Consider the following 26733-nt stretch of genomic DNA (forward strand, 5'->3'; position numbering starts at 1 on the left):
ACTTAGACTGGTTACTAGGTGTGACTTACATTGGCTGGACTGGTGGTTGTGATCTCCTATCATCTGTGAAATTGTACTGGACCTTCCTTGTTCTGCACTCAATTATTATTGATTGAAATATTGATATATACTTTTCAAGGCCTAACTTAATTTATAAGTTTTGTCTTAAATGTAGGCCTCTTTCAACTCAAGCTTTATGTGAATCTAAGTATATTTGGAATTACTGCATTCTGTCTTAGAATACTAGTGGGGCTTAATAACATTCTTCTCCAAATGTCTGATGTTTTAGGCAGTGCTCTTCAAAAATAATATTGGGGCCAGCAGTGGCATGTGGTTAAGGCACTGCACTCCCAAATAGCCAACTAAGGTTCGAGTCCTAGATTTGGTGGCTTGAGACTCATACTGGCGTGTGTGTGTGCAGGCCCAAAATTTCAGGAGGAGAATGGAGGAGAAGGGATTGCAGCATGGCTATCTCCTCTAGTGAGGGGGGTGTGACTTGTCATTTTCCCTCTCACTGTCTCTGTCTTTCTCCTGTGAGCATATGCACCCTATAGCAAAAACCTTTTTTAAAAGGAATATTTAGCTTTTTTTTTTAAAAACGTGTGCTTTCTTGTACCAAATTTTTTTTTTTTTTGAGAGGTTTTTTGTTATAGGGTGCATGCGCTCGCCAGAGAGGCAGAAAGAGAGAAATCACCCCCCAGAGAGGATGGCCACGCCACAATCCCTTCTCCTCCATTCTCTCAGGATCTTCAGTACGCATGCACACGCGCCCAATGTGAGTTTAAGCCACTGGGTCGGAGACTCGAACCGTAGTCAACTACATGGGAGTTCAGCGACATAGCCATTTCGCTAACTGCTGGTTGTATGTACTGAATTATTTTAATGAAACTTACATGGAGCATGAATGATCCCTGAAATTGCAAATATATGTTGCTGTATTCAGTAGCGTATCTACATGTAACTCAACGTACGTATGAACATATGATTGTTTTTCTAGAGACATTACGTTTTTCAGATTCCCAGTAGATGCCAGTGAGTTCTGATTGCTATAGAGGATGAAGGCAGGTGCCCCTTAAAGTGGAATGTAGCTGGAGAGGACCATACGTACTCATGCTCTCATGAGCACCAGAGTTAACGACAGTTGTGGGAGTGGGTAGACAGGAGAGAGCTTACACTGCAGTAATCAGGGAAGGCATCGCGAGTTGAACTGAAGTTGAAAGATAGATAGAGGGTTGGTCTTGTAGTGCAGTGGTTAAGCACCATGCAGAAGCCGGATTCCACACGATGGACTTGGGTTCGAATCCTAAGCCTTAGTGACACCACACTGGGCACACATGTGTATGCGCAGGATCCTGACAGGGTGGAGAATTGGAGAAAAAAGATTGCAGTGAGACCAGCAGTTAGCGTAATGTCTATGTCGCTGGACTCCCATGTAGTCTACCACAGTTCGTGTCCCGGACCCAGTGGCTTAAAACTCACGCCAGGCGTATGTGTGCGCGTGCCCAAGATCCTGAGAGGAGAATGGAGGAGAAGGGATTGCGGTGTGGCTATCCCCCCTGGGTGGTGATTTCTTGCTTTCTGTCTCTCTGTCTGTCTGGCGAGCGCATGCACCCTGTAGCAAAAAAAACCTCTCCAAAAAAAAGATTGATTGCAGTGTGACAAGCTCCATTGGGGAGTGCTTGCTTCCTCTTACTCACTGTCAGTGTGTACATAGGCACCCTATCATGAATAAAGAAAAGCATTTTATTTATTTTTAAAGAATGATTTATTTAATTTTATTTATTCATTTATTTTAATTTGATAGAGAGACACACAGGGGTGGGTGGGAGTGAGAAAGCGAGCCTCCACGTCTGGGACTTGATCCATGGTTGGCCTTGTGGAAATGTCCAATGCCTTAACCACCATGTGACCTGCTGGCCCCAAGGAAAGCATTTTAGAAAGAAAGAAAGATGGGTAGGGTACATATGGAGAGGTGGCAGCTGAAGAACATGTGACTTTCGGAAGGGAAGGACCAGGTCTGTTACCTGACAGTCGATTTCCAGTGTGGGTTACACAGGAGGTCTCAGGAAGTACTTGTTTATCTATTCAATTATCCATGTAGTTTCTCAGCTTCATATTTATGAAGGTATTCTGTGACCCGTATTACTGTCGTTTTATAAGAACACTTTCTGCCTTTTAATGTTTCTGAAATCTGAGCTAATTGGCACTTTACAGTTACTTGATAGTGCCTTATCTTAGTGATGTGTAAAATCAGTGTGTTAGAGTCCATGAAATGACTCCTCAGTTAAATAAATGACATGTTACAGGTCTAGTCATTGTTACACACTATCTTATTGAGGTAGGTTATGATTTTATTTCAGTTTTATATTTATGTAAGTATATTTTTGAAGATATTTTATGAACCGTTTCTGTGAAAACAGAGAAGAACAAGAGGGAAATGTATTCATTAAAAAAGATACTTCAGGGACCAGTAGATGGCATAATGGTTATGTTGCTGGACTCCCACATAGTGGACTGCGGTTCAAGTCCTGCCATTAAGTCCCGGCGGCTTAAAACTCAGGCCGAGTGTGTATGTATGTGCGCCCAAAATCCTGCAAGAAGCATGGAAGAGAAGGGATTGCGGCGTGGCCATTCCCACCAGGGGATGGTTTTTCTCATTCTTTCTCTCTGTCTTTCTCTGTCTCTCTGGTGAGCACACACAGACTATAGCAAAAATCTCTCCTAAAAAAAAAAAAAGGCACTAGCAGATGGCTTAATGGTTATGTTGTTTAACTCCCATGTAGTTGACCGTGGTTTGAGTCCTGGACTCAGCAGCTTAAAACTCACATCAGGCACGTGTGCATGTATGCCCAAGATCCCGGAAGGAGAATGGAGATAAAGGGATTGAGGTGTGTCCATTACCCCTGGGGGGATGATTTCTTGCTTTCTGTCTTTCTGTCTTTCTATGTCTCTCTGGTGACCACACACACACCCTATAGGAAAAATCTCTTTTTAAAAAAAAAGGGACCAACAGATGGCATGATGGTTACATTGCTGGACTCCCCTGTAGTCAGCCATGGTTTGAGTCCTGGACTCAGCAGCTTAGAACGCACGCTGGCCATGTGTGCGCGTGTGCCTAAGTTCCAGAGAGGAGAGTGAAGAAGGGACTGCGGTGTGGCCATTGCCCCTGGGGGGTGATTTCTTCCTTTCTGTCTCTCTGTATTCTGCAAGCACATGGATCCTATAGCAAAAAATCACTCTTAAAAAAACAAACAAGCGAGCAAAAACTTCAAAGAAGTGTTTACTTTCAGTTTAGAAGATATTGAATGGGTCAGTGTTTAGTGTCATATACAATAATGGAAATGAAAGCAGTAATGATTATCAGTGATGGTTCAAGAGAGCTGGGCCATAAAACATGTAAAGCTACTTTCCCTGGAGAGGTTGGTGAGTTAGAGTACGTGTTAAGTGTGGTTGTCATTGACCCAGAGAGTGCAGACCTGACCCATTCTCAGTGAGTTTCACCAGCCATGGGAAAGCGAATTCACAGTGAAGGCTCTCAGTACTCCAGGGATGCTGCCTTCCAGCTACGCCTTACCAGTGAGCCTCTCCTAGTGGCATCAGGAGCTCTGCCGCGTGTGTGTCCTCTGTTTTAGGGTAATATGAGGAAAGTGGGCAGGTGACTATTTCACTTTCTTCACTTTTCTCATTTTTTCAGTTTAATTTTTGATGTATGATTTTAATGTTGTGTGCTACTCATTTGAGTATTTGTTTAATTGAGTAACCTTGTGGGCCATACAAATGTTAGAGAATCATAATATAACGATGTTCATACAACACAGACAATAAAATTCCTCGTATATGGATATTCCAGAAGTGTGGTTAGCATCTTATGTTTCTTTTCCTTCTTTCTTATGTTTATTAACCTGTTCACTTTATGAGAGAGAGATGGAGAGATAGGCACCCTCCACTGGGTCCCCAAGCTGCGAACCATTCTCGGTGCCTGCTGGCCTGGGTTACAGGCACACATGTGTCTTGTGTGCTCAGGGCGGTCCCTGGGCACAAACCCAAGACCTTTCCCACGTGGTCCGGTTTCACTACTGCAAGCCACTGCCTGGCCCTTGCAGGGTTTTACTGCCATAGTTATGGGTATCTATTATCATAGACTCACATTAATTAATCTTTAGCACCTGGTATAGAATTCCTGTATTAATGTGTTTCTTTTCTTTCTTTCTTTCTTTTTTTTTTTTTTTGTTACAAGCAGTTGAATATTTGTTAAATTGTGTGGCTAGCCATTTATTTCTACTAGAACTTTTGCTCTGCTCCTCCCTGCTTATAGATAACTGATAAGAGAAAGAAAGAGACCTGCCGGAGGACATGTACGCGGGAGGAGCAGGTGCAGAGCCTGTAAGAGGTGTATTCCAGCTGCCATGCTGCCAGTGTGTGTGGGGACATGCATAACAACACTGGCCTCTGGTCACTTGACTTTCTGTTTATTTGGTTTCTAGATAATAATAGTGAAGAATATTTTGTCATGGTGATAGGTGAGTGTTATTATCTAATGCACGGTTTCCTAAATTGTATATGCTTGGACTAGATTGCTCCCCACCCCTTTTTTTCCCCTGGTATAGGGCATGTGCACTTGTCAGAGAGATACAGAGAGAAGTGAGAAAGCAATCCCCACGAGGTAGGACCACTTCACAGTCCCTTCTTGATTTTCTTCTCAGGATTTTGAGTATGTACACACAGGTGCCTGGTGAGTTTCTTAAGTCACTGGGTGTGGGACTTGAACCATGCACTTGGTCCTGTGCAGTCCAGCCATCCTAACCACCATGCTCCTTGCTAGCCCAATTTTACTTAATTTTAATCACTTTACAGTTACATAGTAATAGGTAGTCCTGTCTAGTGTTGGATAAGTAAAATAAAAAGGTTCTTTCCACCCACTCAGCCCTCTTTCTCTGAGGGTTTAGAATAATCTAGACTCATACTTTAATCTTCCTAATTGCCTTTGCCTTTTATTTTCAGTGCGCTTAATTTTTGCTTATTATATGATAAAAGAGGCCTTTCTGTTGCAGGCCTCCCTCATTTCCCCGTCATCTTCAGCTTATCAGTATGTACACTGACTCTTTGTGTCACGGTGAGCACTGTCACACAGTAACGGCCCTCAGAATGTGTTCTGGCCTTTTTGACCTTATTGGAGTGTCTGTGTGTTTTTCTTCTCTGACATACATATATGCCTTTTCCCCATCCGTTGGAAAGCAAAGTGATTCATGTATTAATGTCTATTTCCGTAAAGGAGTTGCTGTGAAGCGCTCATTGTCTTACCGAGGGTAGCAGCTGTGGTACCAGGGAGCCAGGTGTTAATCTAGCCATTGCGACCGCGCTTGCTGCTGGAAACCAGCAGTGTTGAGGCATCGATCCTAGACAGTTCCGCTTCCTTGGAAGCCTGCCATTTTTATTTTGTTTGTGATAAGATTGGTTTCAGGTCTTTTTCGTTCTTTGAAGATTTTGTATTGAATTATGGTTTTGTTCTCTGATTTCTGCTCCGAACAAAAAGGTTTACGACTTCTGAGATCTTTGTTTAGCCTAGACTGATGAGGCAGGTCAGTTCCAGCAGCGACTGTGTGCTAGCCACTTTCTGGGTGCAATAGCAGGGAGCAGGGCTGACCAAACCCTCCTAATTGATTGGTTCATTGTCGTTAGGGAAATGGACATTAAGGACATAAATAAAACAGTAGGCAAAGCTGCGTTTAGGGAAAGGGGAGTAGCAGGGCATTTTGGTAGAGCATGGCTAGGCTTGGCAGTGTTGCAGCACTGTGGGTCGAGTGCTTAGGGAAGAGCGATCCCATAGGCTTCCAGCCCACCGGCAAGATCCTGCATTGCTTCATCTGGCGGGGTGCTCTAGAGTGGTCCTCCTCTGAGTCTGTCTCCCTGAACCTGCCGGAAATCACCATGGCACATCCCCCTGGATGGTTAGGGATGCCGTCTCTATGGTCCTCCTCTCCCAGCACTCTCACTTAAAGGAACAACCAGGGCTGATTTCCCTGGACTCACTCTCTCACATCACTGTTTTCACAGCTAATACACTGCGCCCCTGAACTGGTTACAGGAAAGCTCCGCAACGATCTCTTAGTCTGAGGTTGTTTAAGGCTGGTCTCCCTTAGTTAGTGCTTATGTGTTTTGTGTACTTTATATAACTCTGCATGCATTTTTTGTGTTCACAAAGTATTTGGAGTAGATTTTGTGCACATCACTTTTATAGGGAGGTGTCTGCTATTATCAAGAGGCAACTTGATATCTTTCTTGGCCTTTTTAGAAATACTCAGCCAACTACACACAGTCGTGCAGCAATGATGTTTCCCAAGACAGCAGGTTGCCTGTGCCATGGTGTCCTGAGAGGGTGACTTTGCGCCGAGGTGTGTAATAGGCTAGCCCAGGTGGGTTTGCGTAAGTGCACTGTGTGCACAAGGACACAGCTGTCAAAGGGTGCATTCCTCGGACTCTACCCCTGTTGTTAGTGACACGCGCCTGCACGTTCCCGTTTTACAGGACACTAGGGTAATAGAAACAGAGCCGGGTGTATGGTGGTGATTACACTGCCATCTGTGTTGTCTCTAAGTTTGTTTCTGCTTGAAATCCGAGACCCTATTCATATAGGGGCAAAACATTTCATTCTTCATGGAAATAAAGTCACACCAGGAATTAAAGGGACTTGCTGGACTCCGACTTTGGTACCTGGCTTTGTACATCTTTCCTGTCTCCCCCACGCAGGTGTCACAGGAGCTCCTGATATTACCTTTGTATTTTAAGTAAATAACAAAATCAAGGTAGCGTCAGAGTTCTCATTTATGTCAGAGTATAAAGAGTCTATTACAGGGGTCTTTATTTCTTATAAGAAATAGGAACGCAGGAACCTGTCCTCATGGTTAAATAGCATTTATTTATTTGAGAGTAACATTGATTTTGTATACACTGTCAGCCCTTCCACCCAGCTGAGAGGTTTTCCCGCAGATGTAGCAACAAGTCCTCTTTAGAGACTCCCCTACCCTCTGTCCTTACGCACTCCTGTCTGTTGACTCCGGGGTGTTGTCGCAGCCAAAGGTAGTACACGTTGTGCTCCTCCTCTCCCCGTAGTTCGGCTAGGGGTGGGGACAGACTCACTGCTCTTCGGCCTTAGCAGAAGTCATCTGCAGCTTGTGAGAGGTGCCCTCCCAGAACCAGAGTCAGCGTGAGACAACTTTCCCAGGTGCCCTCTGAAACATAATGGCAGCCTTCTTTGCAGTCCCCCAGCGTTGTTGTTCTCCACTCTTACGGTTAGTAAGGTGTGGGTTTCTTTATCTCAGAACTTCTTGTAGAAGTCTCTGCTACGTTGCATATTGTTCTGAACTCTGAATTCCCTTCTCTGCTCTGATATGTGGGGCCTGCTTTCAGACCGTGGTCTTGCCAAGAGAAGAAGGCTTCCCGTACTCAGGGTGTTCAATAACAAGGGAAGTAGTTGTTCCCGCCCTCAAAGTGCTCAGAAGAGTTCTGGCAGGTGGAGCGGAGTTCTTCCTCGCCTGCAGGCAGACTAAGCCCGGTAGCACAGGCTGCGGACTGGCACATCTGGGTGGCTGAGACCCTGCGAGTGGCTCTTCCTCAGTAGCCCTTGGTCAGGAAGTGGCATGTCCCAGGGCATAGTGTAGTTTAGATGTGTGTTCTCAATGCTAGTTAGGTGGCTTTGTTTAAATTTCAAGTGTCTGTAAGAGATGATTACCCACTATACATTTGTTGGTTGTACACATTGTATTTAGCATTTCCCATCTTTTCCAACATTTCTCCAAAAGTTACCCTTTTCCTCCCATACCAACTCCTAATGTGCCATGGATAAGGACTTTTTTCAAGCCTTCTTGATGAAAAACTTCCTTCTGAGAGTTACTATCATTTCAGCCGCCAAGAACAGAAAGCTCTGTTTAACCCCCAGACTAAGGTCAGTTTATTCGTAGGTTTCTCCTCAGCTTCGTCTCTCCTTCAGCGTCTTGTTTCTATAGCAGCGGAGGTACAGTGTACGGCTAGAGCAGAAGAGGCCCTAGGTGTAAAGAAACCATTGCTTAGCCTCAGAGCAGGCACCGGCGACACCTCTGCATCTCACATGCTGAAGGCTAGTCTGTCTCCAAGAATTCCAATTCGACTGGTACGGATCATTTTCTGTTTTCTTAAAGAAACTAGATATTCGCCTCTTTTTCACTCAGCCCCAGAAAAGATGCTCCTGTTGCATTCTGCTACTGATCGCAGTCAGATTAACGAGCCGCACTGACGAGAGGGCCAGGGCAGCACCGTGCCTCTGAAGGCGTCCCGGCAGCACAGAGCCAGGGCCCGCAGCCACAGCCCCTTAGGCCTGTCTCTGGGGAAGCGTGCTGCTGCGCCTTGTCCTGATGATGGGCGGAGGGTGCGGGCCCTTGGCCAGCCTGGCAGGCCCTCAGGAAGGGGGCGCTGGGGTGGAAGTGCCCTCAGGCCGGCACGCCCCAACAGGGACGGTGCTAACCAGCACTCGCGGACAGTGGGCACGTATGCCTGTTCCAGAGCCGCGTGGGCGCTTCTGTGGAAAGCACACCATATTTTAAAGGGGAGTCGTTGATGCTGGAGGAAAATTATGCTTTTTTATATTATAGGAATTACCGTCCGTGGAAGAACTCACTATTATTCTGCCTGAAGATATTGAATTAAAGCCTCTTGGGATGGTTTCAAGTATTATTGAACAATTAGGTATGTACATTTTATTAATGAGAAGTTTATATGCAGAACTGTGCTAATAATTAAATCAAAGATTTTAGCATATTTTTTCTTTGGAATATATAGTAACATTTCATTTTGTAGTCATTAAGTTTGAAGGAATAAAATTCAGTTCTGTTGTAAAAGTAATACATAAACACACTCTCTATAAAAGTTTAAAGTTTGCCTTTTTATTTTTTTCCTTACATTAAGGTTTTTGCTATAGAGCGTATGTGCTCCCTGTGGGGGGAGAGAGAGAGAAAGAGAAATCACCCTCCCTCCCCCCAGGGGGATGGCCATGCTACAATCTCATCTCCTCTATTCTTTTCTTGGGATTTTGCATGATGTTTTAAGACTCCAGGTCTGGGACTCAAATCATAGTCAGCCACATAGGACTCTAATGCCTTTACCACCATGTCACCCGCTGGCCCAGGAACCTCAATTTTTTTTTTAAAGTTTTTTTTGTTTTGTTTTGCCATAGGCTTTGTGCGGTTGCTGCAGAGAGAGGGAAAGTGAGAAATCATCCCCCAGGGGGAGGACCACTCCAGTCTCTTCTCTTCTCTCCTCTCAGGATTTTGGGCACACACACACATGTAGCATGATTTTCAAGCCACAGGGTCCAGGAATGGAGCCACAGTTGGCCATATGGGAGTCTAGCACCTTACGTACCAGACCACCTGCTGGCCCCTAAAGTCTACTTACGATAACATACTTGACTTTATGCATTTTCTGTTGGGTCTCTAAGAGTTAGCACAGACTTAGCAGCTTTCTTACAGGGCACGTGTTTACTGTCTCACGGTGCTGTGGAACACACTCTGTCTCTACCATCCCTCGAAAGGTTCCCTGCCCTTAAGGGCCCTTAGATTGGGTTTACCAGTGTAATCAGGAAAATCTCCCTCTCCCTAAGGTCCTTAGCCTTAATGATGTCTGCAGAGCCAATTTAAAATGTAACATAATCACAAGGAAAGGATTTGGAGATCCTTTGCCTGCCACCTTTAATTTAATCTTATAAACATGTAAATTTGAAAGTTTTGTGATTATTATTAATAAGGATACTCTGTTAATTCAAATAAGAATCTAATGACCAGAAGAGGTAACTCAATATTGCATTCTGCTGCTGTCCAAGGTATAGTTTTTTGTTTTGTTTTAATTATTGAAAAACAAAGGGTCAATTAGATGTTATCCGTCTTGGTAGAGTGGAGAGATGTCTTTGAATTAATGGTCTTGTCCTAGTCCATACTTTCAGAGTGTTGGTTTTCTGCCTGAAACTGCCTGCCCCTGGAACCGTAATCATCAGAGAGTGGGTGTGGAAGCCCTTAGTTGTGTGATAGAGCAGCAAGGAAATGGGAACTCGGCATCCAGATTCTCAGAGGAGTCTGTCTGGGATTGGCTGTATGCTAATGTTAATCTCAAATCTGTTTTCTCATCTGTCTATAAATGAGGGCATTGGATTAGGTGATTTTTAATCTTGATTAATTTGATGCTTTGAAAAGGGGATTAGGGAAGAGTGATAATGGTGAATAATTTACTAGTGTTCACTTTCACTGCTTTTGTCAATCCTTACCGTCTTTATGCCAAAAGTAGGTTTAACTCGAAAAATATTGACCCATAATCTGTTGCTGTGTCTAGTTAATAACTTTGAAGAGCTCACTGTGGAAGTTAATATGGATACAGGAAAAAGTCTTTGAATTAATTTTAATAACATTAGCTAATCCATTCTTCAAGTGGGCATGCCATTTTTTGTGTAACGTAACAGCATTCTTGGTGCTTGCTCTGATTTTCTTTATAAGAACTTATGGCTTGGGCGTATATCTTTTCATTTTTGTTTTTCCCTTTTTCTCTTTGCTGTGGTTGTTTAACATTTGCAGCACTTATAAGAATAGGAGCTTATGTTAGATTAGTGGGATGATATTTTGCTTTTTAAAAGGAAAGTTCAACATCGTGATAAATGTTACTCCAATCCCTTGTCATTCTTTATCTGCTCAGAGCAGCATTTTTTGTGATGCCTTTAATTTAACTCTTTTGTATATCAGTAAGTAATCAATGCCCTGTAGAAAAGAAATATGAATAAGAAAGATTTTTCCTGAAATAGTTTAATGACTACGGTGATTATAGTCTTTTTTGTTTTACTATTGCCCGAGGGCCATGCACTTGCCAGAAAGAGAGAGGGAGAGGGAAAGCACCCTCAGTGGGGCGTGGTCATACCTCATCCTCCTCCCTTCCTCCTCCCTTGGGTTTGGGGCAGTGCTCACAAACTTCTGTGAGATTTTCTATTTTTATGACTTTTCTTAGAATATAATAGCTTTTTGTATCAAGCAAAACTATGTACAGTTCATCTCTTTGTGTGCTGTTTGGTAATACGTAGACTTTGTTTACTGGAGAGACAAAGTTATTGAGGTTTATTAGCTCACTTTAAATTTTATTTAGAATTACATTGGAATAAAAGCCTAAATTCTCATTAAAATTCTACATTATCTTCTGATTGAATCTTAAATTAATCTGTTTTGTTTTACTTTTCAGTAATAATTGAATCTATGACTAACTTACCTCCAGTTAATGAGGAGACTGTAATTTTTAAAAGTGATCGACATGCAGCCGGAAAGGTTTGTGAACAAAAATTAAAATCCTACAGATTTTTCTGGTTTTATTGTTGATTGTTTTTTTCTTATTTTCCCTGTGGGTTCACACTGGTCCTAAGAAGAGCTTATTAGTTTCAGTAGATGATCAGTCGAGGGCACTCCGGTACTTCGTGTCTCCCTGCAATTGATTAGTACCCTTTACCCCTCTTTGCTGCGGGAGCCATTAAATACAGGTGTTTGGAAATTCTTTCCAGGCCTTTCGTGGCTACTTTGCTAGGCAGGGGGCCTACATACTGCATACGACGTAGTGTCCTGGCGTCCCCGTTCTCAGCTGAGGGAAGATGCCACAGTGGTAGCACGTAACCACTTTGGCTTGTGAGTCCCTTTGAGTAGTAGCTGTCAGATGCTAGACTGACCTTTTCTGATAGTGGCTCAGAGCAGGATCTTTTTTCCAGTAGAAGACTTCACTGATAGCACTGAGGTGTTCATGTGAGTGCGTTCTGGGGCAGTCCGGGAACGTGTGTTTCAGTAATCCCTATAAGCTGGGTCCCTTTTGACCTCTCAGCACTGGGAGAACCCTGCATGTCCATCCTGAATCAGGAGCTGCACACCTTGCCCGGCAGGCAGGCAGTTCCGCACGGCTGCAGAGGACAGGACACCGGAGACCGGCAGTACAGTCCTGACCAAGTGTTGCTTCCTGGCCACAGGCACAGGACTTTACTCACGTCTCCGTTCTCTGCTGTACCTAGAGCAGTCCTCCGTGAGCAGTGCGTGCTATGTAAAAGTATGTTGAATTGTAAATGGACAAGAAACCAGCCGATGGCTTTGGAGAAACAGAATTTAGTTTTTCCTAGATACATGGCAGGTTTTTTTTTTTTTTTTTTTTGTAGTTGTCATCCCAGGAGATGTAATTCATATTTAATCAAGAAAAAACCTTGTGTTTCTTGGGTAGACTCATAAAACCTTCTCTGTTCCCTGCATCTTTCTATGATTCTGTTCTAACACAAGAAACTTTAGTTTAGTTTAGTTTTTCTATAGGGCACATGCACTCACCAGAGACAGAGAAAGTGAAAAATCACCCTCCAAGCGAGGATGGCCATGCTGCAGTTCTTTCTCCATTCTCTTTGGGATTTTGGGTGTGCATGCATATGTGCCTGGTGTGTTTTTCAGGCCTCCAGGTCCTGTACTCAAACCACACTCCTGGCCATGTGGGATCCAGCTGTTTTAACCTTCATGTGACCAGGGTCAGATATTTATCAGGGTCCTTCCACCTTTCACTCTTGTGGGCCAGTGTGTCCCCTTGGAATGCAAAACAGTCATTGGTGAGTTGTTTGGAGTCTAGAGAATTTGACAGTGTAGTTCTTGAGATGGTGAGGGGCAGAAGGGCTTGTTCGTCCCTGAAGGACGGCCTTTCCTCGTGGAGTACCTTGGTGCAGTGTTTGGTGTGAGTGTGGGACTCGGCACTTGTGGTTCGAGGAAGAAGCCCCTCGCCGTAGTGTGGACCACTTACTGAGGCTGCCTTCGGAAGGGGCTCGAGATGCTCCAAGGGCTGTCCCCGAGTGAAGCTGCGAGAGAACGGATGCTACAGGAGAAGGGACTGTGCTGTGGCTAGTTTTCTCTGCCCAGTTTTACAAAAACAAAACATTCTTGCTGTCCTCAAGAAGGTAGTAGCCAAGTGCTTCTGACGGTTCCACCTCTCACAAGTCCATTTCAGAAAGCGTGAAGTACAGGGATTTACATATACAGAAGTCCTTCCTGCATTATATTGAACAGATTGGAAATTGCCTAAATGTTCTACAGTAAAGACAAGTCCATGCATTTTAACTCGAAGCATTATGTAGCCACTACAATTACACTTAGAGTATTTATACATAGAATAACGTAATGTAACTTAAGGTTTTAAAGGTGGGGGCAAAGTTTAGCTTTTAAAGGGGGGCATTATACTAAACTACACAGTATAGCTTCAAAGAAAAAAATTGTTAATAGGAAAACGATTGGAAAAATCTTTGCTGACATTGGCCATTACTAGCATCTGTAATACAGACACTTATTACCAGAAACATGCTTTTCTAAATTTAGGGTTTATTTGAGAAGAGTTTGAAAACAAGAGGTTACCTTTCATTTATGAAACATTTTCAGAAATAATGTGGGCGGTCTTCAGAAAGTTTTTGGAAAATGCATATAATGAAAAATGCATGAATTTCCAGTTTTTTTGTGCCAAACTAAATATTTTAATTCAGTTTTTTTCATGAACATTTTGAAATCTTATTATGTACTTGCTAAAAGCATTTCTTTTATTAGGTCATTAGGAAAGTTGTGAAGTGTTTTTCTATGCCCAAAAAACCCTGTTTTTCATGACTTTCCCGATAACCCCAATACTTAAAGATAAAGGCTGTAGCATTTTTGATTTTTAAGAAATATGTAACTTTAAGTTTAAATCTGCTTTACTACTTTTTTAATTGGAAAAAGTCATGGTTTAATTTTACATTTAACATTTTGTTAAAATGTTAACACTGTGGAAATAGCAGAAGTGACTTCACAGTATTGAAGCAGACACACTTTTCTGTTTCTCGAGATAAGATTGCACGTGTGCGGCTGGCTCCATGACCTGGTGGTCAAGACAGCTGGATCCCGCATGGTGGACTGTGCGTCTTGAGTTCCAGACCCTGTGGCTTGAGGAACATGCCCGGCATTTGCTCCTGTGCCCACAGGCCCAGCAGAGTGGAGAGGCAGAAGAGAAGGGATTCTAGCGTGACCTTTCCCCCTCGGGGTGGGGGGCGCTTTTTCCTCTCCCGTTGTCTGTCTCTCATGAGCACGTGCTCCATTTTGCTAAATAGATAGATAATAAAAGATTACAAATGCAGATGCCATCTCATTTCTCTAAAGTTACCAACTGCAATGTTTTTATTTGTACCTTATGAGCAAAAGAAACCCCAAAAAACCATCGGGCATAGCTGGTACCACCAATATGGTTTAAATTTGATGAGGAACAAGTTTGTTACCGTTTTAAAGTGTGCAGTTCGGGATGAATGGAAGTGTTCACAGGCACACCTTGTTCTATCGCACTTTGCTTTCTTATACTTTGCAGATACTGCGTTTTTAACAATTATCAGTGATTTTTTTTTTTTTTCAAGATAGATTTTTGCTATAGGGAACATATGTTTGCTGGATAGACAGAGAGACAGAAAGTGAGAAATTACCCCCTTAAGGGGATGGCCATGCCACAGTCTCTTCACCTCCATTCTTCTCAGGATTTGGGGACACATGTACACACGCCTGGCATGAGTTTGGGACTCCCTCCTGGTCTGGGACTCAAACCACGGTTGGCCATGTGAGGGTCTAGCAACATAACCATTATGCCATCTACAGGTCCCAGTGATACATTTTTAACAAAAATATTGCCTACTTTTCAATCATTTTTACATGTTTAAAAAGCCTTTGTATTTCCTTTATTTTATAGGTATTTGAGATTTTTGGACCTGTGGCACATCCATTCTATGTGTTACGGTTCAATTCTTCAGATCACATTGAGAGTAAAGGTATTAAAATAAAAGAGACTATGTATTTTGCTCCGTCAATGGAAGACTTCACCCAATATATATTCACAGATAAACTTCAACAGTAAGTACTTCGTGCTTATCTACTATTTGTGTTTTAGGAAGGAGTCCCAGGGTTAAATGGTGTCTATTTGTCCAAGAGTCACTTATCTTACTAATATTGTATCTGAAAGCTGCAATCTTTTGCCAGTTTTGCAGGTAAAAACCATGTACATAATTTACCCAAATGACATGATCTGCCAGTAGGAACACGTTTGCACCGCATGTACTTTCTGAAGTTCCCAGTTCATTGTTTTTTTCCATTATACTCTTTCATTTATGTACCTCCTACTTTACTATTACTAACTTTTTTTCTTCAGTATTAACGTATTTTAAAAATTTTCTTTTTGATGTTAAATAAAATTCTCTTTGGATTACATTTCGTAGGTTTAACTGTTGCATAAATGTTATTTCAAATGTTGATTGCTTGCCGCGTGTTAACTGTAGCTCTGTTTATATCAGTGATGCTTATTGCTATTCCTTTTTTCTGTGTAAGCAAATGGCTTGTATTCAAGTAGGAAAGATTTTTTTTAACCATACAATTAAGTTAAATGCTTTGGAAAGATGTCATGAATACAAGTCACTAAAAAAATGATCAAATTAGGAGTGGAAGAAAAGACTGCAAAAGATTTGGGTGGCTCTTAAATTAAAAAAGACACATAGGTTCCTGACGGGTCTGGCTGACCTTTTTGTGGAAACTCAAAATCTAGGTGATACATTTCACGGTGCTGGTTTTTGTAGGACATGAAAAGGAACTTCAGAGAGTAGACCTGGAACTACATCACAAATGCTGGGCGCATGAAAATAGTTACAGACGCTGGACACCGTGTGGAAGGAGAGTGGGAGAAGAGAACAGTGTAGGGAAGGAAATTAGGGAGAAAAACAGAAGTAGGACATTTGTGGGACACAGAAATGATTCAGTACCTGTTGATGGTAACGTGTATAGTACTCGCACTGAACTGGTCTGAGGTGTTTTCATGTTGGGCAACTTCTCTTTACAAGTTAAATGATATATAGTGATTGAGTATATCAAAAAAATAAAGGAGAAAAATTGCTGGACCCAGTTGCATGGTGTAAGAAGACCTCTCTCTACCAGTTACATATAATAACAAGTCTCTGAGTTTTATTTATTTCGGAGATGAAAACCTAGGTGCAGATAACTAAACTTAGGTTTAAGAATCCCCATAAGTATCTGAAGGAATATTTTACTCAAGTTATTATTCAGGTTGTGTTAGATTAATTTTTCTGTATAATCACCAACCAGAAGAGTGAATTAAATCCATGTTAAGTTGTAAAGATTTTAATATATTTAAAAATAGTGCTTTATATTATGAATATTTCAGGATCCTGATACAGCCGATGCTGTATATTTAGATTTTAACAAAGTATTTTAGCATAAAGCAGATCAAAAAATGTTCTGAAAATGTTTATTAACTAATGCTAGATTTTGAACATGGGCACAGACTTTGTTCGTGATGTGCAGCTCTCCTGGAAGGAGGAAAGTCAGTCACAGAGCTGGGAGGTGCTGCTCTGCAGCAGCTCAGCCCAGGAAGCCGTGACATCATGGACTATGTCTGGCTGCCTGTCGTGGGCACCTGGGGAGTGCTGGCATCAGCCCTGGAGAGTTCAGCCTCTTCCTGGCCCTCTGGCCAGATGCCAGCTCCCCATGCTCTTCTGTTAGTGTTCTTTGAAGTGACACTTCATCTTCCCTTTAGTTTTTTGTTGTTGTTATTTATTTTTAAATTTGCTCGAGGGCGTGCACCCTCGCCAGAGAGAGAAGAAAAGTGAGAACGCATCCTCATCGGGAATGGTCACGGTATGTCCCTTCTCCATTTTTCCTTTCGGGATTTTGGCTGCGCGCGTGCGTGTGCGCACACACACAGACACTCACACGCATGCATGCAGAGTCCTGGTGTTTTTCAAGCTGCCAGGTTTGGGACTTGAACTGTGCAGTCGTCATGTGGGATCAAGCCTCCTTAACCACCTTAACCTCCACACCATCAGGGGGCCAGCCTTTAGTAATTTTTAAATTCTCGTGGTAGGTAGACTAGTTGGGGAACTTTTCCCATGATGTCTCTAAAGTCCAGGCCAAGGGAGCTGCAGTTCAGGAGGTGACATGTAAGGAGGAGTGTAGGCTCTGTTAAATGCACAGGTGGACAGAGACAACCGAGGGGACTTCTTTAATTGGTGGAAACAGTATGGACAGTGGCTTATCTATAAGGTCGGGTTCTGAATCAGGGATTTAAAACAAATTTAATGCTTTTCATTTTGTTCTAGGACACTGGCATCAGTACATTGATTTTAATGGCATTCATTCCTGAGAGTCTCATTTATTTTTGAGATCTAGTTTAAAACAGTAAGAACAACTAACTCTAATATTCTGTACTACTTTAATGTAATTAATAAGAGAGCCAAAACTATGAAATTGATACGATTGAAAATGAGCTTTCAGGAGGGCTGGACTGTGGCTCCGCAGTAAGTGCAGTGCCCTGTGAGACAATCCTCCATGGGGAGGTTCTTGGTTCGAGTCTGGAAACCTTGAGTATGTTGGACAAGCACACACTTGTCCACGACCCAGGGCTGGCTGAAGGTTGGGCATTGCTCACAGCACCAAGAGCCTGTTGAGGGTGCCATCTGTATCTGTCTGTCTCTTCTTCTCATGAAAGAAATAAATAAACTTTTTAAAATTTTCTTTATTCCATGAATGAATCAGAGATTCGGCAATCCTGACAGGATCTTGACCCTGTGATCAGCCCTCAGAGAGTCTTGGATTGTGGGCACAGGTGTCCTTAGGCAGGTCTCTGGACACAGGCCGGCAACCTTCCCACGTGGGTGTGTCTCCTGGGGCATTGTGTTATACCTCTGTCCCGTTAGGCCTCATACATTTTTTTTCTTTTAAATGAGCTTTCTGGAACTGTAATCAAACTTATAATAAATACATTTCCTTTTGCTGTTCAGAAAGTGTAAAACTTTCTGCCAAAAGTAATTAATTTTCAGCTACAACTACTCATTTCATATCTGCCTGTGATACGATTCTTCATAATCGTCAAAGCTCTTGCTCTCCCTGAACTGGCTGGTCTTTGTTTCACCCTCTTTGCTTTGAGAATCACTGTTGGAATCAGCCAGGGTTACTCATGAAGGATTGTCGGTATTCCTCAGGTGAAATGAGGAAAAGAGAATTTATGTAGTTATCTTGACCATCAGACCTCTCAAATCTTAAAAGGAGAATGCCTCCTATTTGTTTTTGTGTCCAGCACCTGGAACAATTTCCGATTAGTGTTGGTGTGAATAGCCATTTGTCGAGCTGAGCTTCACAAACACTTCAGGTGTCATGAAAATAAAAGTCGACCACAAGGCCGCTTTCCTCTGCACATTGCAGCCCTGGCTTCATTCTAATTTCTTAATTGTGGTATTTCTGTGTGTCTAACATTGCTTTATGAGCTTCCTGTTTCTTTGAAATAAGGCAGACACATAAATGGTCCTGAAGTGTTGATATTTTCATGCGTATTGCTAACTAAAGGCTGAGCTCATGTCTTCTGCTTTGTTTTCCATGCTGGTAAATTATAAGCAGTTAACAAAATGGTAATAAGTACTTCTTTGACTTTCCTCTCTCTAGGGATAGGGGGTCAGATGCATCATGGAAGAATGATCAGGAACCACCACCAGACGTAAGGATGTGTTTCTATACGGTATCTTAGAATGTAGGGTGGGACTTCATCTTGTAAACTCACAATTCTTGACTGAGGGAGGCATTACTGCTACTCGGCAGTCTGTCTGTCACCTCCACGCCCGTGTTCTGCTTGCATGACTGCTTTATGCCTTTCAGTGAAAACTTTTGATACCATTTTAGGAAAAAATGTTTTTAGCTACATTTTTATAATTACTTTATTGACTTATTCACCTTATAATTCCCTGTTTTTATTGACTTTGTTGATAAATGGTAAATACTGAAAGTCATTGTGTAAAATGTGGGACGTGACGTTTGTTTTGATACTGGTAATCATAAGCTATGTTTTCGGAGATGTAAAATCACTAGAATCGACCCATCCTTGTGTTTGTTTTGTTTTTATTTGCTAGAGTATGTGTGCATTTGCCAGAGAGAGAAGGAAAGAGAAAGTACCCGCTGTGGGGTGGTCATGCGTGATCCCTTCTCCAGCTCTCCTTTTAGGGTTGTGGGCATACACGCACATGCATGTGTCCAGCATGCGTCTCAAACTGCTGGGTCCAGGACTGCGCTGCCGTTGGTGATGTGGGATCTAACTGCCTTAACCACCGTGCCACTGGCTGGCACTTTTGTTTTTTTTTTTTTTTTAACATTTATTTTATTTAACTTTATTTATTTACTTAAGTTTGACCAGAGAGGGAGAGAAAGTGAGAAAGCAAGTTACCAGGTCTGGGACTTGAACTGCATCAGTCACGTGGGAGTCCAGTGCCCTTAATCACCACGCCACCTGCTGGCACCCTGGCTCTTCATTTTTACAATCTAACTGTTTTCCTAAAAGAGTTCTCTTGATTGATTTTTTTTTTTTTTTAATCCATGTCAGCAAGAAAAAAATAGTTTTATGCCCTGAGGTGGCTTGATCTAGTTTTTTCATTTTTTTAATTATTAAAATACAAAAACTGCAGCAGTGCCCGTGTTTATTTCTGAGAAAATGTGCACGTGCACATTATAAAAGAAAAATATAATTATTATAGATGACATTTTTAAAATGTGCTTAGGAGTTCTGATCAGATTTTTTGGTACTGTGGGTTTGGGGTATCTGTAGATTTTTTGACCCCTGAAGATGTCTGCAATGCTGAAGAACATGCTATATGTTAATTTCTAATTTTACTGAGGCATGAATTACAGTCAAGCCCTCAGAGAGTTTTATACAGATGTGAATCACTTAGTCAACGAGTGATCCTAGCTCAGGGTCACAATGAAATGAGATGATGATTTCTAGTCACGGCATCCGCTTACCATGCTCAGTTAGATTTAGAGTGTCTATTGCCCGAATTATATGGCTTTTTGTTTATTCGTTTCAGTAAGGCCTTACTAAAAACTTCATACAAAACATTCATGTATATTTTATTTCTTTTTAACCTTGTACACATGCTTACACAGTGAGCTTGCTTTAATACACTTTTATATGAAACATAAAAAACATGTTTTCTGGTGTTAACATGCCTAAATTATAAGAAATCATGTCATTCATTATGTATAGCTTATAAATCTTATTTATTTGGGAGGCTTATTAACAGTGAACCCTAGTTATTGGTGACAGCTGAATACATCATCATTCTATAATTTAAAATGATTTTCTCTTAGAAGTTGGATCATATATGTATCCGTGTTTAAAAGACTTTTCCTACAGTCCAATCTATTTTATGCCTTTATTTTGTCTCCTTATTTACAACCCTTACTATATAAATAAAATTATATTATTAAAACTGCAAATAATTAAACCTGTTCAAGTGTTAGAATAGTGCCTGGCATGTAATGGGTATGTGTACAGTTTTCAGTGACTGAATTATAGAACATATTCTTACATTTTTATGTTGAATCCGAAAATGGGCTTAGTTTGCTTAACCCTGACCACTCCTTCCTTTCACTATGGTGTATCTTAGGTTTAAGCTGGCAGGCATGCTTCCAGCCAGAGAATGCCTGCAACCAAAGGTTGTTAAAAGATTGCCATTTTAAAGTTATTTATCTGAAACTATTTAGGAATTAAACAAAAAGTAGAATCCTAAGTATTCATGGTTATTGATGATCTGTGTTAAGAGTCATTAACCAGTTTTCAAAAATTGCTGTATTTTACTACCATGTCTAATTCAGATATTACTAGAAAATATTAAGGATTAAAAGGGAAAACTATTTTCAGGGTTATTGGTAAAAGGCTAATTCTTCTCTAAGTTTGTTCTTTTGAATTGGCAAATCCATGTGACATTAACTCTGTGTACATTTATCTGCAAGGCCTTAGATTTCAGTGATGATGAGAAGGAAAAAGAAGCCAAACAGAGGAAAAAGTCTCAGATTCAAGGCCGGAAAAAACTTAAATCTGAATGCAGTGAGCCAGGTGAGTGAGTGCAATATGTAGTCATGCTTTCTCTTCATTTACTTCTATGTAGCTCCTCAGTAACAGAACGAGGGGGTGGGGGGAACATCTGTGTTTTCTGTTTCCCTCCTGGCCTCCAGCTAGCATCAGAGGCATTGCACAGCATGGAGTTTGTGGGAGTCACCTAGAATGTTGAGTGGTCGTTCTCTAAGTTTAACGGGGAGCAAAATGTCTGATGGGGTGGTAGATGAGCTAAGAGTCCTTTGTGCTTAGCACTTTTTTTTTTTTTGGAGAGGATTTTGCTATAGGGTGCGTGCGCTCGCCAGACAGACAGAGAGAGACATAGAGACAGAAAGCGAGAAATCACCCCCCCAGGGGGGATGGTCATGCCGCAGTCCCTTCTCCTCCATTCTCCTCTCGGGATCTTGGGCACGCACGCACATGCACCCGGCGTGAGTTTTAAGCCACCGGGTCCGGGATGCGAATCGCGGTCAACTACGTGGGAGTCCAGCGACATAGCCATTATGCTAACTGCTGGTTCCCAGCACTTTTTCTTAAGTAACCTATTTGCTTCCATTTTTAGAATTTATGGGAAGGCACATAATTAGTATGTAAATCCTATAGTATATTCTAGTCTCTAGCTTGTTTTTTTATCCTTAAGATAGCCTGTTGCAGAACAAAAGTTTTTAATTTTGAGAAAGCCCAGTTTATCAGTTTTTCTTTTTATGGAGCTTGAGAACTCCATCCCCAGCCCTGGATCCTAAAGATTTTTGGTTTCTTTCCTTCTTTTTCTTTTTTTCCTTTTCTAGAAGTTTTGTAAACTTTGGCTTTCCTTTTTTTTTTTTTTTTTTTTTTACAGCAAGATTTTTACTATAGGTTGTGTGCACTCACTGGGGAGACAGAGAGACATAAAGAGAGAAAATACCCACCTGGGGAATTGGCCATGCTGCAATCCCTTCTCCATTCTCCTCTCGGGATTTTGGGCGTGCAACTGGTATGAGTTTTAAGCTGCTGGGTCCAGGACTCAAACCACAGTCGACTATGTGGAAGTCAAGGGATGTAACCATTATACCATCTGCTGGTCCCTGGTTTTACATTTTATATCTGTGATTCACTTTGAGTTAAATTTTGTATAGGATTTGAGAGATAGCTGAGTGTTCTTTTTTTCATTTATGAATGTCTAAATTTTTTCTGCACCATTTCTTGAAAAGCGGTGGTTCCTCCAATGAATTACTCTGGAATATTTGCCAAAAAGTAATTGGTGTATCTGCTGGTATGATTTGGTACTCTCTGTTCTCTTTCACTGTCTACCACAGTCTCGATTATTATAGCTGTGAAGTCTACTGTAGCTAAAAGGGATACCTTCTACTTTTATCTTCTTTTTCTTTTTTTCTTTCCTTTTTTTAAAAAATTTTTTTAATAGACCATAGTTTCGCTTATTTTTAACACCCTTCATGCCATGAATTCATAGGGAATAGGTTCCAGTAGCTCAGGCTCCTTTCCATCGGTTCTCACACGGTGTGCTTCCCTGGGTGGAGCAGGCTGGTGCTTTAGTTGAACCCAGGTCCCTTTCTCTTTGGCTTCCTTCTTTTTCTGGTCATTTTCCTTCACATGTTTTAGGAAGCTACCTCTGTTCTTAGAATGCTTAATATGCTCAATACGCACATTAATTCTCTTGGTAAGAATCTTGCCCTTGTTTGTTTACAATTCCAGTAGCATGCTGGGTAACATTGTAGACTCTTCCAGTTTTGCTGTGGTAACATTTGTGGGGCATTCCTTTTTGAATGGTACCCATTCCCTTGGTGTCTACACTATCACCTTTCTTGTAGATTTGCATGGATATTGCCAGAGGAACACCCCATGTTTTCTAAAAGACCTAGAGAGCATGTATCAGGCACCTCTCCTCTTTCCTTTTGTGTTCGTCATTCCTTTCGTGTTTGTCATTTTGGTGAATGACTGGAAGATGGCGGTTCTGGCCAGAAGGCCTCTTTTTCAAAATTATATTAGCAATTTAGTTCTTTTGCCTTTTCCTATGAATTTTAGAAGAATCTCTACATCAACAAAATATCTTGCTGGGATTTTGATAGGAATTGCAGTAATCCTGTGCATCAATTTGGAGAGAGTTGACAGCTTAGCTGTGTTGAGTTTTACATTCCAGGAACATGGTACATAACTTCATTTATTTAGGCCTTGGGATTTCTTTCAGCAGCATGTTGTAGCTGTCGGAATCCAAGCCGTATGCATTTTTTCACATTTACTGTCTCTAGGTATTTCCATTGTTCTCTGTTTTAGTTGGCTGATTCTTCCCTCTGTTGCCTCCGTTCTATTGTTCAGCCCATCCACTGAACTTTATTTCCTTAAGACTTTTTTTAGAGCAGGTTTAGGTTTACAAAAGAATTGCAGAGATAAGTACCATAAATTCTCTGCTGTACACATACACAGCTTCCCTTATCAACACCCCTCACCTGCATGGTACATTTGTTATAGTCAACGAATCTCCATTGTCACCTTATAATTACCCAGAGGCCACCGTTCACATTAGGGTTTACTCGTGGTGCTGTATGTTCTGTGGGTTTGGACAGATGTATATAGTGACATGTGTCTTCTGTTATTGTGCCATACGGAGTCTTTTCATTACTGTAAAAGTCTTGTGTGCTCCATCCGTTCATTACCCAGTCCCTGGCAACCACTAATCCTTTTTATTGCATCTGTATTTTTCCAGAATGTCTTCGAGCTTGAATCATAGTATATAAAGCTTTTTCAGATTGGCTTTTTTCACCTAGTAATACGCACTAAAGTTTCCTTTCCGTGACCCAATAGCTCATTTATTTTAAGCACTGCATATTATTCTGTTGTCTGGATGGGATGTACCATATTTTTTTTCTTTTTAAATCCATTCACCCACTGAAGGATATCTTGATAGCTTCCTAGTTTCAGCAGTTATGAACAGAACTGCTCCAAACGTCCCTGTGCAGGATTTTGTGTGAATATAAGTTTTCAACTCATTTGGTAAAGACCAGAGCACAGGATTGCTGTATCACATAGTGTAAGATTAAGTTTAGTTTAGTTTAGTTTTTTTTTTTTTTGGGGGGGGGGGGGGTTTTTGCTTTAAGGGCAACAGTGTAAGACAGAGACATAAAACAAGGAATCACTCCCCAGGGGGGATGGCCACACCACAATCCCTTCTCCTCCATTCTCCTCTCGGGATCTTGGGCACCTCCATTCTCTCTTGAGATCTTGGGCATGCACATACATGCTCCTGGTGTGAGTTTAAGCCACTGGGTCCAGGACTTGAAATGCAGCCAGCTACATGGGAGTCCAGCGACATAGCCCTTACACCAACTGCTGGTCCCGTAAGTTTAGTTTTAAAAGAAACTTTTAAACTATCTTTCATAGTGGCAGTGCCATTTGTGTCTCTGCCAGCAGTGGATGAAAGTACCCAATTCTTCTTTGCTGGCATTTGGTGTTATCAGTGCTAAACTATCTTTCATAGTGGTGGTGCCATTTGTGTCTCTGCCAGCAGTGGGTGAAAGTACCCAGTTCTTCTTTGCTGGCATTTGGTGTTATCAGTGTTTTGAATTTTGGCCGTTCTGATAGGTGTATGGTGGTATCTGAGTGCTGTTTCAATTTTCATTTCCCTGAAAAGGCATATGATATAAAACATCTTTTTCATACATGTTTTTGCCATCTGTATATCTTTTTTGGTAAAGTATCTGTTAAGGATGTTGGCCCATTTTTTAAGTTGAATTGTTTTGTTATTGAGTCTTAAGTGTTGGTTGTATGTTTTATGGAAAACTGCTTTATCATAAGTGTCTTTTGCAGATATTTTCTCTCAGTCTGCGACTTTGAGAAAATGGTGCCACATTTTCTTCTGTGGAGTTTGGCTGGAGTCAAGTGTTTAATTGTCTTGTTTTCTGTCTTGCTGGCTTTCTCATTGCTGAACCTTCAGCTTTCAATTTATTTAAAATAGAATATGTTAAGCATTGTACTTTTTTACTGCCACAAGATATACTGCAAATGAAAGAAAAGATGTTATGTAATTTTCAAACAGTCCTTTTAAGTGTAAATAAACTATTTTAATTTTGTTTTTATGCTCCTCCACCCCCCACAGGTGAAGACTTTGCTGAAGTCCACCAGAATTGGAATGCTCACGGCTCTGCTCTGGAGCATGCGAAAGGATACCGCAACAGAGAGTTTACTCGGGGCTTCTCCAGGGGTAGATACCCTCGGCCTTGCCACAGGCCTCTGCAGGGCTACAGCTCAGAGCATAGGGCGTCCCAGGAGACTTCAGGGTTTCCACCTCAGAGACAAGATAGTCCTGTCATGCCACAGTATCCCTTCCCTCCTCCGGTGTTTGACATGCACAGTTTCTCACTCCCCCCACCACCGCCCCCATTCATTTTGGATCTTACTATTAGGTGAGCGTATGCATTTCCAGGGACATGTGCACTTTTCATACTATTTGGTAAGGATTTATTTTTAAAGAAAAGAGTGATTATGGGCATAGATTTTTAAAAACATTGTAAAATATTGAATGATTCCTTCAGTTATAAGTTGATATATATTTGTAACTTTTGTGAAATTATATTCATGTGAAATTTCAGCTCATATTTTTTGGGGAAAATCCAATTATGAAGTACTTAATTAAAACTTTGAGTCCATGCCTTTCCTCACCCCATGCAGTTAAATGATACATATAGTAATGGATATGGAACAAGTTTCATCATGAATTAAAATACACTAACATACCGATGGTCATTTTGGCATAATCTAAAAGTAAGATCTTGAAGTCCTGTTTGGTCTTTAAAATAAACTATTTTTATAAACCTGTACTTTGGAGGTTGATTTTTATTTATTTTTTAGAAGAGAGATTTTTGCTATAGGGCACATATGCTCACCAGAGAGAGAGACAGAGAGACAGAAAACGAGAACTCTCCCTCACCCCCGGGGGGATGACCATGCTGCAGTCCTTTCTTTTCCATTCTCTTCCTTGGATCTTGGGCGTGCATGAACACGAGCCCAGTGTGTGTTTTAAGTCACTAGGTCTGGGATTCGAACTGAGGTCAACTACGAGGGAGTCCAGTGGTGTAGCCATTTCGCCATCTGTTAGTTCCGGTTGATTTTTATTTTAACTATAATTTGCCAATAAATGTAAATGATCCTAGTTTTTTTTTTTTTTAAAGTAAATGAAGGATGTGGAGGAGGAAAGTGTTGCATATTGGCAGAAGCTCTGACTATAATCAAAGTTAGTATTAAATTAAGCATAGGCAGGATTCTACTTGAGCAGATTTCCATTATTCTGGCACTATTCAGCAGGCTTTTCCATGTAACCACTTATAAGGTGTGCAAGAAGTACTTATATAAGATGTATTTTGGGGTCATATCTTTTGTAATATCTGTCTCCCAGATTCCTACCTGCCTGGCACAGATTAGGTACTTAATAAATATTTGTTGAATGACTCTTGAATTTAGAGTTTTAAATTAAGTAAACAGTGACTCTTTTTTTACATCACAAAGTGTAAATGTAAGAGAAATTATGGAATTTTAGAACTAGAAAAGGCTTTTGAAATAATCTAAACTAGTTCTCTGTAATCGTGATCCCAGAGAGGTGAAGTAACCTAAAGCCACCCAGCTGGTGAAAGGCAAAGAGCTAAGCCTGGTTCTCCTGTCTCAGATCAGCCTCCCTTTTGGTTGATGCTTCTCAACTTTTCGCTCCTTGACACGCGTAGAAAACATGTAATGTGTGTGAACCTGGAGAGCACTGGGCACAAGCCTGTGGACTCTGGTTACCTGAGGCCC

At 41.4% G+C, this 26733-nt stretch overlaps 1 protein-coding gene across 1 annotated transcript in view; it reads left to right on the plus strand.

The window, feature by feature from the left end:
• NAF1 (nuclear assembly factor 1 ribonucleoprotein) overlaps positions 1 to 25356 on the plus strand; it is a gene marked incomplete at its 5' end in the record, with an annotated part of 34199 nt that extends 8843 nt beyond the window's left edge. The window contains 6 exon segments of the mRNA XM_027774945.1: positions 8625 to 8718; positions 11245 to 11327; positions 14764 to 14924; positions 18516 to 18567; positions 20853 to 20955; positions 25046 to 25356. Coding sequence (XP_027630746.1) covers positions 8625 to 8718; positions 11245 to 11327; positions 14764 to 14924; positions 18516 to 18567; positions 20853 to 20955; positions 25046 to 25356 — 804 coding nt within the window.
• Positions 25357 to 26733: the final 1377 nt, after the last annotated feature.

This window comes from Tupaia chinensis, unplaced genomic scaffold (assembly GCF_000334495.1).
Source record: "Tupaia chinensis unplaced genomic scaffold, TupChi_1.0 Scaffold000494_1, whole genome shotgun sequence".
NCBI lineage: Eukaryota > Metazoa > Chordata > Mammalia > Scandentia > Tupaiidae > Tupaia > Tupaia belangeri.